The sequence below is a fragment of the Atta colombica genome, unplaced genomic scaffold (genome assembly GCF_001594045.1).
Source record: "Atta colombica isolate Treedump-2 unplaced genomic scaffold, Acol1.0 scaffold69, whole genome shotgun sequence".
Lineage (NCBI taxonomy): Eukaryota > Metazoa > Arthropoda > Insecta > Hymenoptera > Formicidae > Atta > Atta colombica.
This window is the reverse complement of record NW_017259560.1, coordinates 407,718-420,544: the sequence shown is the minus strand read 5'-3', so window position 1 is coordinate 420,544 and position 12,827 is coordinate 407,718. Positions and strand designations below refer to the sequence as shown.

General features: G+C 29.8%; 1 protein-coding gene across 3 annotated transcripts in view; it reads left to right on the top strand.

Annotated features, from left to right (window-relative positions):
- Nucleotides 1-12,827, top strand: part of LOC108692315 (putative protein kinase C delta type homolog) — a 42,897-nt gene that overhangs the window by 22,787 nt on the left and 7,283 nt on the right. Inside the window, exons 3-7 of one of the 3 annotated variants that reach the window (XM_018200513.1) lie at nucleotides 2,290-2,565; nucleotides 2,729-2,760; nucleotides 2,855-2,940; nucleotides 3,141-3,270; nucleotides 9,172-9,242. In XM_018200513.1, the coding sequence (XP_018056002.1) occupies nucleotides 2,290-2,565; nucleotides 2,729-2,760; nucleotides 2,855-2,940; nucleotides 3,141-3,270; nucleotides 9,172-9,179 (532 nt within the window). In that variant the 3' untranslated portion in view covers nucleotides 9,180-9,242. Of the gene's footprint in view, nucleotides 1-2,289; nucleotides 2,566-2,728; nucleotides 2,761-2,854; nucleotides 2,941-3,140; nucleotides 3,271-4,771; nucleotides 4,836-9,171; nucleotides 9,243-12,827 lie in introns of those variants that run through there. The other 2 variants (XM_018200512.1, XM_018200511.1) reach the window with 2 other exon arrangements.

Sequence of the window (12,827 nt, the reverse complement as noted above, 5' to 3'; positions counted from 1 at the left end):
TATATCTACATATAAAATTATATATAATATAAAATATATATTGATTAGTTCTTTTTCTGTATTTTTTTATATCACAAATTATATTTCAAATTACATTCAATAATAATAAAAGAACTATTTTTAATAATAAAAATTGTAAAAATACATACAATTTATTTACAATATTACAATATTGCAATGAGATTTATCTGCAATTATTTTGCAATATTTCTATGATGTATGGATTACATCATCCCATTTGAATTCACAATTTTTTTTAAATCTATGTTTTAAAATTATTGATAAAGAACTACTTCTTTTATTAATGTTTGTAAGATATTCTTTTATTCTCGTTTTTAATTGTTGTTTCATTTGATCGTCATAAGTGATTTCGCATTTTTGACTTATTTTATAAACGTCGCAACGTAACATTGGATCAATGCTGTCTTTTCCCATTTTTATTAAGGAAATTGATAAGTTTATGTGCCAGATTGATGTTATATTTTTTGGCGATGTTCTAAATTCATAAATATTGATTGATTGGAATAGTAAAATATTTTCTATCGTTTATTATTTTTTTTTTATTCTTGTGGAGCTTTTTAGTGTTTTTATATGTGAATATTAATGTGATTTTAACCCTCATAAGACGAATGTAGGGTCACTTTGATCGATAAAACAACTCAGAATACCGTAGCGGTTAATGAAAAATCACAATGTTATATCCGTGTCAGTAATGATACAAAATACAATACAAGATCAAAATTATAATAAATTTATTTGTTGTATTGGGAGTACAAATTAGTTCGGTCCGTTTCCCTAACGATGGGTCCAGCTGTTGTGAATGGTTCAGCTGATTTTGGCGGTTTCGGAGAGATTAAACATCTGTTAATAATATTCAGTTTATATCGCTTTGAGTTTCATACAAAAACCTTGATTTTTACTATGTTTGAAATGTCGAATTTTGTGTTAACCAAGCAGCACTTGCGGGAGGTTTTTATTTCAATTGGAAGAAAAGTGCGGCTGAAGTCCATCGAATGTCGAAGTTTATGGTAACACTGCTCCAACTGATAAATTATGGATATATGGATATACTGATATAATTATGGATATACTGATATATTATGGAGAATACTTTAATTGATCTGTTCATTCATTTTGTTTTGAAATAAATGCATTTTTAAACGGACCGAACTAATTTGTATTCCCAATAAATAAATTTATTTATTGTAAAAACACTTATTTCATGTATATATTTCATGTATAATACACTTATTTCATGTATCAAGTGTACAAAACACTAAAAAGAAATAAAATATATGTTGTATACACACACAAATGCATTTTTATATACGTATAATTTTTTTCCCAAGACTAGTAGTAAAATGCCTGCATTTGTCTCCCTCGTCCGTCGAAAACCATTTGCCTTCCGAGCGTTAACAGTAGAAAATATCAAATTAATAACAGTCATTCAGCAAAATGTTAACCATCGCCTTCAAATTTTTTGTGAGGAATTTTAGATGAAATGAGAAAAGAATTCTCTCGAAAAGATTCAGTATTATACTTTCTTTATGCTCCATTGATTGCATTCGGAAACATTACTTGGGTACTCCCAGGTGTATCGTCCTATCTTTATTTAACATTGGATGAACAACAAGGATAAAACGATACATGAAAGCATTTGAATAATATTTTCAAATGCAGCCTTGGAGGTTCGAATTAAAGTTTACATATTCATCAGAGTTGATGGGCTGTTTATATAGATAAAATTTAATTCTTCCACCATTAAATTGTTTAACTGAATTTATAAAGTTATTGAGGATGACCCAATAGAAGGTCGAAACGTTTAACAATTATATTTATTATGAAATGTTTTAGAACGAATGTTTTCATATTGAGATTCTGTGCAAGCTTGCATACTTTTTATAGAAAAGGATTTATGGTAATTATTCATATTAGGGAACACTGCACTGATAACCTTAATTTTGATCAAAATCAAGGTGATTGGCGTGATGTTTCCTAATCCGAATAATTATCAAATTTATTTACACATAAATCTGTTTCATTTCTTATTTTTTTTCTTTACATTTTGCATTAAAAATGCATATGATATAATTACACCTCTATGCATGGTTAACGTTAAAATATTATTTGTATACAGACAAAAGATTAAATAATAATGTTTTTAATATCTTTTATTTTTGTAAAAAAATAATATGATGTAGTGTATAACGATATATCTATCGTTAAGTTTTTTTATTATATGAAACACCTACGCACATAAGAAATGTCTTGGCAATCGGATGATTTTAGGACAAGAGTACCGATGCTAAATCCTACGGAATTACCCTCGACAACTACAACGCAAAGCAAAATATACATTTATAGAACCAGAGTTCCAAGGAAAGATCTTGCGGAGTCAACAATGTCGACGTCTTCGCTGTTACGAGAGAACAACATCGGACGCGCTATAACAAGAAGAAGGGGTGCTATTAAACATAACAAAGTGCATATTGTACGAGGTCATAAACTTGTAGCCAAGTTTTTTCGGCAACCGACATTCTGCGCTTTTTGTAAAGATTTTTTGTGGTAATATTTTAGATTTCCTTTGTCTTCTTCTTATTAATATTTTAAATTTTATCTCATATTTTTAGAATTTATACAATTTCAATTATATTTTTTTATACATATATTTTTGATAATAAATTTGATAATAAATAAATATTCCTTAATTGTTTATTTTTTATTTTAGGGGTTTTGGAAAACAGGGTTATCAATGTCAGGGTAAAGTTTTTAGTTTCTATAATTTTGCTCTTTTTATTTATTACTTTCCTGTATCTTTTTATTAAGATTTATGAAAGAATTTTTTTTATTATAGCGTGTCAAACGGCAGTACATAAGAAATGCCACGACAAATTATTAACTAAATGTCCTGAGAGTGGAAGAGAATCAGAAAATACAATAGTAAGTATCGATGTTTACGATTAGAAATTAAAAGAAGATTACAGTAAATAAAATTAAATTGTAATATTGATTATTTTAATCTATAATAGAAAAATAAATTATGTAAATATTTAAACGACGTAATCATTATTAAACAGATATAGCAGCAGTAATGCCATTCATTTTGTTATCTAAATTATTAAATATTTATTTTGTTATAGTATTTGAGAGAACGATTTAAGATAGACGTTCCTCATAGATTTCGTACTCACACATTCATGTCACCGACTTTCTGCGATCATTGTGGCTCAATGTTGTATGGATTGTTTCGACAAGGTTTAAGATGCGACGGTAAGAATATAAAATGCAGTTTAGGATATTTTTAAACAACACAGTTTAAAAAAATTCTTTTATGTATCTTAGATTTAAGTTATTTTGTTTATATCGACTGATTCAATACATGATTATAATACTGATTCAATACACGAGCCTTTAATTGGCACATATGACCATAGTATAAAGACAAGAGTATGCTCATACGCATGCGACCAATCAAAATTATCAAGGTGTGACATCATAGATAAACGGTAAATTTAAAACTATTATTTTCAAATAACTTATGTTAGCAGCATACTCGTCAGATATGTTATTTTAATTTCAAATTTACAGGAAAAATCTGTTTTAAAATAATATTTTATAAACTAATAAATATCCTGTAACTTAACTAATAAATATCCTATAACTAATAAATATAATTTTTCTTTCGACGGCAATATGAAGCATTGAAGTATTGGGAACATATTATAGCTGAACATGAACAAAATTATATATAGTTTACTTCGTTACATTTATACATTTAAGAAATAGAAAATCTTACCTTTTTTGATGTTAACATTTTATTTTCCGCATGTTGCAACTCACTTACGTGCGATTATAAGGCTAATTCTACAATGTGTTCTTTGTTTCCTGTTTCTTACTATTTGTCTCTATTTGTCTCTTGCCTTTTTGGTCAATAAGACAGGAAAACAAACAGCAAAAAACAAAAAACAAAAAGCACATTGTAGAATTAGTCTAAAATCTTTCGAAAACAAAAAATATTTTATGCTATTCCCGTTAAGCAATTTTGTTTTCCAAAAATAATTGCCACAATCTTTTATGGAACAATACGTTGCACATGTAATATCAACAATTAAAGTGGAAAAAGAGACTCAATTATTTTACCGGAATTATATGTCTTCATAAGATAATACATAAACATCGAAAACATGAATCAGATTTTGTTTTTCTAGGGACTCTATCAAGAAACTAAAAAAACAGAGTCTGACCATATCCTTAAAATGTCAAATAAAAATGGTAGGATTGTGCTTATACTTTTATATACTTTCGTACTTAGGACTTAGTTCTATGACGAGAGTAAACTGGGACGGACGTGTTTGTCCTTGTCTTGGCTTGGATGTTTCATCCCCAATTTTTGTTAAGCCTGCCCGAGCTTTTTTGTTTTAATTTCACATTTCGTTTTCATTGTTCTCCCACCAGCGCCCTTCCTTTGTGAAGATGTGCGTAGAATACATTTGATACTGATCGTATTGTTGTTTAAAACTGTTTTCATTTGAAATTTTATATTTTTATTAAACAAATTGTATATTTCTAACTATATTATTTCTTTACTATTGTAACATTTCCTTATGATTATAATATGAAATACAATAAAGAATGTTTTACGTTATTTTATGTCTACAAGTTTTTCAATAAGCATACTATTTCCTTACATTGTAATTCGTGCTGTCATAGAAAGCAAGCTAATATGAGCCAATCAAAAACATGGGCCGATGACCATACTCTGTTTTTCTAGGAACTTTATCAAGGACCAGGATCTACCATGTTTAATCGTCAAATCATTCGGACAATCTAATTGGCTCCGAGTGTGATCATACTTTGACTGCGCAGTAGGTTACTACGAAATGAATATACTCTTGTCTTTATACTATGTATATGGTATATTCCACGTGAATGGAGTCCACCTAAAAATAAATTTTGAAATAATCATGAAAACGTATAAGTGAATTATATAAAGTTATATAAAGTATTATATTATATAAAGTTGAAAGTAAAAAATATAAGTATTATGTGCCTTATATTCAAGATATTAGAGTCATATAAAAAAAAACTTCTTATGTTGTAATTTTTCTTGTGAACTAAAATTATGTAAAATTTTTATAAACATGAATTTTTTAGAATTTTTTCCATACTTTCACAGATAAAAATTAATTTTAATGAGAAAAATAAATAGTATAAAGAAATCAATTTTTTCCATAATAAATAAATAAATAAATTATATTCACTTTTTAAAATCTGAAAAAAATTCTCAAAAATACTTTAATATATATAGAGTGTCTCTTAAGCAAGATCCGGGTCGCATTGGGGACGTAGAATGAGTCAAGGCGAACGAAAAAGTCTTATACCATTTTGAAATATCCGCTGTAATTTTCGAATTAAAAAAAGAAAACGTCTAAGCTAACGTGTGGTGAAATCGCGCCGCGCGAATTCATAACAGCTCATCGCTCTTCACTCCATAGGCGCACAGGGAGGGCGAAGAGAAAGATAGCGTTTCGTTCCCCTTATGCGCGCCGCATTATGAAATGAAGTGCAATGGGCCGTGCTATGACTTCATCGCACATTTGCTTAGACATTTTCTTTTTTAATTCGAAAAACTACAGTGGATATCTCAAAATGGTATATAAGACATTTTTGTTCCCCTTGATCCATTCTATGCCCACAATGCGGCCCGAACCTTACTTAAAAGACACCCTTATATGATTTATAATACTTTAATATATGTAGAATATGGTACCGTAAAAGAAATTTTGGAATCAATTGGATTCAATTGTAAACGAATATTTTTTTCCAAAACAAAATTGGAATTTCCGTCCAAAAATTGATAATAATTTTTATCAATTTTTAACAGAGAATGTAATTAGTTACCGTTACTTTTTTTTGATAACGGACTGGTAATGTGTTACTTTTTTTGGATAACTGTAACTGTGACGGTACGTAGTTACATTTTTTCAGTAACGAAATTTATTTTTGTTATTACTTTTTATATTTTAGATCCATTTATGATATGATTTTCGCATATTTAATCTGCAATCTTTGATCGATATTCATAGTTTGTTGTACATTTAGGATTGTCTTAAGAATGATTTTAAGATATAAACTAATCACAAAACCATATTAGCATAAGACTAAACCTTTATGAATGATTTTTAGATTTAGCAGTAATAGGTTTATTCACATAATATGCTCCAAATCCTTATGGCTCCTAGAGATTCTATAATTACAGGCCTATCCAATTTGAGCTCCGAGGCAAAGCCATATATAAAAAAATTCAATGTAAGATTTTAGAAACTGTAAATAAGCGTTATAATAACTTACTGTATATATAATAAACTGTTGATAAGCGTCACTTAAATGCGTATCAACACTTTACAGTTCCTAAAATCTTACTCACATTGAATTTTTTTACATTGATGGCTTTGCATTTTGGTTCTGGAACTCAAATTGGACAGGTCTGAATTCGAATCTAGTCACAACGTAGCCTCGGTCCGACATTTTTCTTCAATTCGCTGCAGTTATTTGAAATGTATTTCATTATCTAGTCTTTTTTGATGAATTGCTGCAAAAAAATGCTGATATATCCAACCATTTTTACTTAGAAAGAAATACTTATACTTAGATATTATGTAAAATAAAAATAACATAAGATTTAAGAATGATCAATTAATTATATGAATACATCAAATACGATAAAAAAAATCATGATCAATCAAAGTTAAACACGACAAAAATGTTTCGAATGATATATTATATATTCTTTTCATTAAATCAATTTATTTCAGATATGACTGCGCGTCAGTAACTTTCGGACTTTCAGCATAGTCAATTTGAAACGCTAATAATCCCTCTTAAATTAGATTAGAAAAAAAGAAAGACACTTATTGCGAAAAATATTACAATCGAACTTCCGTAAAGTTAACTTCCGTTTGTTTGTAACCTCCATAAAAGTCATGTCTTAATTTCCCATATAGTAATCCGCACATATGTTAGCGCATGCACATTTGTTTATTACGGAAATCGATCGGTCCCGACAAGTTATTTTTATAGAGATTCGACTGTACCTAAATTGATTAATAAAAAGAATATAAAAATGTAAACTTTTTACCCAAGTCCCAATAAAAAATTAAACATAATAAAGGTCTCACATGAGGTCGGCCCCTCCGACCTCAACCCGCTAATAGAGCATTGCTTAATAACCACTTCTCCTATAACAATCAATTTTATGAATAATTTTATGAACTTCAGGAGCGGCAATTCTCCTATTTCTCCTGTAATCGCCAACATATTTACGGAGAATTTTGAGAAAGAAGCTCTCAGAAAAACACTCAAAAAACCAGAAGTTTGGTTCCGTTATGTAGACAATACATTCATGATATGGAGATACGACAGAGCTAAACTCCGTAAATTCCTTATTTTCCTCAACAATCAACATTCACTATAATAGACATAGAGGAAAACGGAAAACTCCCCTTCCTAGATATTCTTCCTATATGTTTAAGAAAACTGACGATACCTTAAGCCATGAAGTGTACAGAAAACCAACACAAACAGATACCTACATGCTAAGTCGCACCCGGCACAAAAAACAGTCTGCAATCAATTCACTTGTACATAGAACTTTCACTATCTCTAACAAAGAACATCTACAGACAGAACTCACTCACTTAAAATTAATCTTACAGAAAAACAGACACGACAAAAAAGTCATAATCAAAACAATCAATAAACAAGACAACGGTATGATATACAATCAGAAAGAATCCTATCCATTCTCCCATATATCAAAGGAACAACAGATCGGATTGGCAGGATATTAAATAAATATAATATCCGAACTATCTTTAAACCACCCAAAAAGATAGGACAATTCTTAAGAAATCCTAAAAATCAAAGACCTCTATTTAGCTCCGCAGGAGTATACAAATTTTCTTGTTCCTGCAGGCAAGTATACATTGGAGAAACTGAAAGAATGGTCAAGCTATGGATAAAAGAACATCAATATGATGTCAGGCTAAAACTCGTCACGTAATCAGCAAAATCAGAACACAACAGAAGCAGGACATCAAATATTGTTTGATAAAACGATCATAATAGCCAACATTACATCATACTTTCCAAGAAAGTATAGAGAAGCCATAGAGATACAAAAACACTCTTAACAATCTAAATAGAGATAATGGCTACAACATAAATAAAATATGGAAAACCATTCTTCCGGTTATTGAAGACCGATTTCCCCTACTTCCCTCCACTCACAATTCTCTTCTTTCCCCCCAACACTCCAACAAGTAGCGTAATATAAAAAGGAACCCGGAGGAACAACTCAGTATCAGGCTGCTCTTCGCCCTGATGAAGTGGACTACAAGGTTTCACGAAACGTTGGCATTACAAAAATGGATGTGGACACGGAGGAAACCCGCGAAACGCATCTTTATATAAAAAGCACCCGTGGAAGTCTCAAAAATATTATCAATATAATAATGTATTATTCGAAACATCTAGTTTTGACTGATGTTATATAGTTTTGACATGGCTTTCTTTATCATATTTGATGTATTCATACAATATAAATGGTCATTCTGAAATTTTATAATGTTTATACACACGCGTTCATGTAATGCGTTCTCTCTATATCAATTATTGTAAGGAATATTTCCGAAGTCTCAATGATCGAGTTGGCTAAGATACTCTTCCCGGAAAATTGAGAGGTTCCAACTCTTTCCAGGTTCAAACCCTGGCTGAGGTAATATTTTTTGCAACAAATTTCTTTCTTTCTTTCTAATCTAATTTAGAGGGGATTATTAGCGTTTCAGATTAATTATGTTAAAAGTCCGAAAGTTATCGACGCGCAGTCATATCTAAAATAATTAATTTTTAAATAAAAAGAATATATTGTCTGAAACATCTAACTTTGATCGATCATGGCTTTCTTTATTTGAAAAAAATAAAATTATGTTTTAAAAAAAGAAATACTTACACAAAACTACGTACATATTGGGTACATTCATTCATTGAGTTCTTTCATCTGATTGGTATATTCCATTAGATTCTAAAATATAGACCAATCATGAAAGAGCTCACTGAGCATTCGCTGAATGCACTCATTATATTCACCGCGTATTTACTTATGTTCACCAGGAATATGAATACGAAATCTGTGGGGAACTATGAAGTTTATAGAACTGCCATATTTACAGCACCACAGCGCCACTGAGTGAGTAAGAATGAGATAGCACATATCTTTCTCTCTTCCATAATTTTGAAGAAAAATGCCGGACATTCTCGTAGCCATGATATAACTACAAGAATAGGTAGGCTTATGCGCATAGAAAAATCACATAATGTCAAGCGACCAATTGAATTGTCATCAATTGTCATCCTACATCATCATTCCACGGTGAATTCAAAATTATTACATAATTTCCTTGCAATACACATTATAGAAAGTTCCTATTTTGCCATTATTATATGCAACATTACAAAAAAGATAGATTTTATTATGAATTTTCTGTAATATTATCATTAATACGATATTTTATTGATTATGAGATACAACATATACGTTTAAGTACATGTTAAAATTTTGGAATGGGAAAATTATAAAAGTAATATTTCAGTATATAAATAAAAGAGCTAAAAAGCCACACGCAGAATGTCATTAGTGAAAGTCATATATTTAAAATTCAATCAAAAACTAATAAGAAACATAAACGTTTCGGCCAAGATGTGGCCATCTTCAATACGTAAATTCATCTCGGAACATCCTGAGATTTTAATTACACGCGCAGATAAAGGAAATATCTCGGTGATATTAGACTTAAACGAATATAAGACCAAGATGCATGAAATTTTGTTTCTGATGATAATATATACACAATCTGTAATAAAAATTCTATAAATGTAATTACAACAGAAATTCGTACATTTAAAAAAAAAGGGAAAATAAAAAATACATAGATCAGATTACGTATATATAAAACTTCATGTATTTGACAAGGATTCATCGAGATCCTGTAGACTGCCAAAAGTTAACAAAGATAGCAATTCATTAAGACTTAATTGTAAGCTGCATAAATAGTCCTTTTTATCCTTTTGCAACTTTTTTAAAAAACATAGAGAAAAGCAACAACTTTAATTAAAAATAGTTACGATTTGATGGAAAAATTAAATGAATTAACACTAAAACCTAATTATAAAATAGTTTCTTTTAATGTAGTTCCTATGAATGCTAATAGCCTTTCAGATTTGGCTATAAAAAGTATAGAACGAAGATGGAGCTTTATTCGTAACAACACTGAAATACCGAAAACTGAATTCATAAAAGCGATTAAAATTATATTAAATTCAACCTTCTTTGTGTTTGACAAGAAAATATAAGAAAACTATAGAACTTAAAAAATGATATTTTTGCTACGGTAATAAAACAATATAAAATCTTCGAAATCGGATTACATGGATATTGTACTCACAGCGCCACAAGATAAAATTGAATCGATACTCTGTAAATTTAATGCTTATTACGAAAGGATTAAGTTCATTGTAGAATATGATGATAAAAATGGTATTAGTTTCTTAGATATGAGATTAATAATAGAAGAGAGAAAAATAATCTTTTATATTTTCAAAATCTTTCCAATTCTGGAAGATATCTTAACTTCAATTCGAACCATTCTATCGAGCACAAGAAAAGCATAATCATTGGACCGAATAATCTTCCTATTTCATCCTAAAGGAGAAGAGTCAATAAAATGGATTTGGACCAATCAATTTCAAGTGTGTTATTTTATTCTTCTATCCAAGGCTCATAACGCCCTGAAATGATTTTTTTTTTTCAAAAATGATTTGATCCAAGGGAATAACTATTTTTAAGTTTACCATTTTACATGGATTTTGTACTTTAGAACAAATCAAGATTTGTTTCATTTTGTAAATATTGCTCGCGCAAGATCAAATTTCCTTAAAAACTGCATATATACATATATGCATTATAACATATGTTAGAGCCATCATTTTCCGTGAGATACTTGACCTTCAAAAAGAGACTTATTTTTTACAATTTCTTTTACGTTTGTGATCCTAGAGAATATAATCCTGTTTTTCAGTGAATTTATTTATTTAAAAAAACAGGAAAAAAGATAAAAGTCAATTAAAATTTGTAAAATAGAAAACAAAAGACTGTCACTTGTGATGAACTGTGCTGCGTTCAATTATTTTTATTCTCGATCTCAGCAATTCCGTTTCATTCTTGTTCCACAGTTTGAATTATGTGAAACTTTCTTTATTCTTGAAATAAAATATTTTCGCATTTTCTCAGATATTTATGAGACCATCACGACAATTTGAGAGTCACCTTAATAATGCATTATGTTGGTCGGAGGAAGAAGCAGAAAAGAAAATTGAAGTATCATCTGCGAATGACACATCTAGTTTTGATGGATGAAACTTCTGATGTTCAGAACAATGATTTTTCAGTGAACTGTACTTTGATTATTCAGTAATTCTGATATTACTTGATCTAATATAATGATTCTCCCATAAAAAATTACGTGGGTCATTTGATAAGTTTGGTAAATTTCCATGAAATGGCGCTACAATCCATTTGATGACGCGACATCTCAAAAGATCCACTCTTCAAGCCTCTTCAGGCCAAATTTCAGCGAGAAAGAACGCATAGTTTACGTTTGATAGTCATTTGAAGCGAGATTGGCGCGCAAAAAAATGCTCTTCCATCAAGAAAACGCGCCGTCCCACAAGTCGACCGTTGCAATAACAAAACTACGAATTGGGCTATGAATTGATTCCTCATCCACTCTATTCTCCGGATTTGGCCCCGTGACTTCTTTCTGTTCCCAAACTTAAAAACTTGACTCGGTGGGAAGAAATTCTCGTCAAATGAGGAAGTCATTGTCGCCGTCAATGAGTATTTTGCAGACTTTGAGACAGCCTACTTCAAATGACTACCAAACGTGAATTATGCGTCCTTTCTGGCTGAAATTTGGCCTGAAGGGATTCGAAGAGTGGATCTTTCGAGATGTCGCGTCATCAAATGGATTGTAGCGCCATTTCATGGAAATTTACCAAACTTATCAAACGACCCACGTATTTCGAGATCTTGCCTTCAAGGATATGGATGACAAGGATGAGTTTGGAGTACATGGATTTAGGGTTTAGGAATTGAGGGTTCAAATAACTTGATTGTTTTGGTTTATTATTCGCGGTAGTTAAGAATTTATAATTTGTGTTATTTTTGCGATGTAAATTATGTGATTTTGGACTTTTTTACTACGTATCTTATAAATGTGATGAGATATGAATTTTCGGGAAACATCCTGTTTCAGTTAGAATATGTATGTAAGGTGCAATTAGTCTTCCTTCCGGAACAAAATACTTTTTTTTTATTTTGTGATCCTGCGTTATTATTATTTACCATATTTTATCCAAGAATTCTATTTGTTTCTGAAAAAATATATTTTTTTGAATTCGTTTGATTCATTTTTTCTATAGTTTCTATATTGAAAGAATCATCCCCAGAAAATTTCGAAATATCTTAGAATCATGGTATTATACCATATAGAAAATCTGTCCAAAATCACACATCCTTATTATCATTATTATTGAAAGCCTATCATATCTATTCCTTATTGGTCAATATTTTTTCTTGTATTTTACATATTTTCAAATTTGTTTATTTCATTTTGTGGGAATTATTTCTGAAGCTTATAAAATAAAATATTTTAGAGTTAACGTAAAAGAAATTGGAAAAAATATATATAAGCTTTTCTTTGAAGATTAAG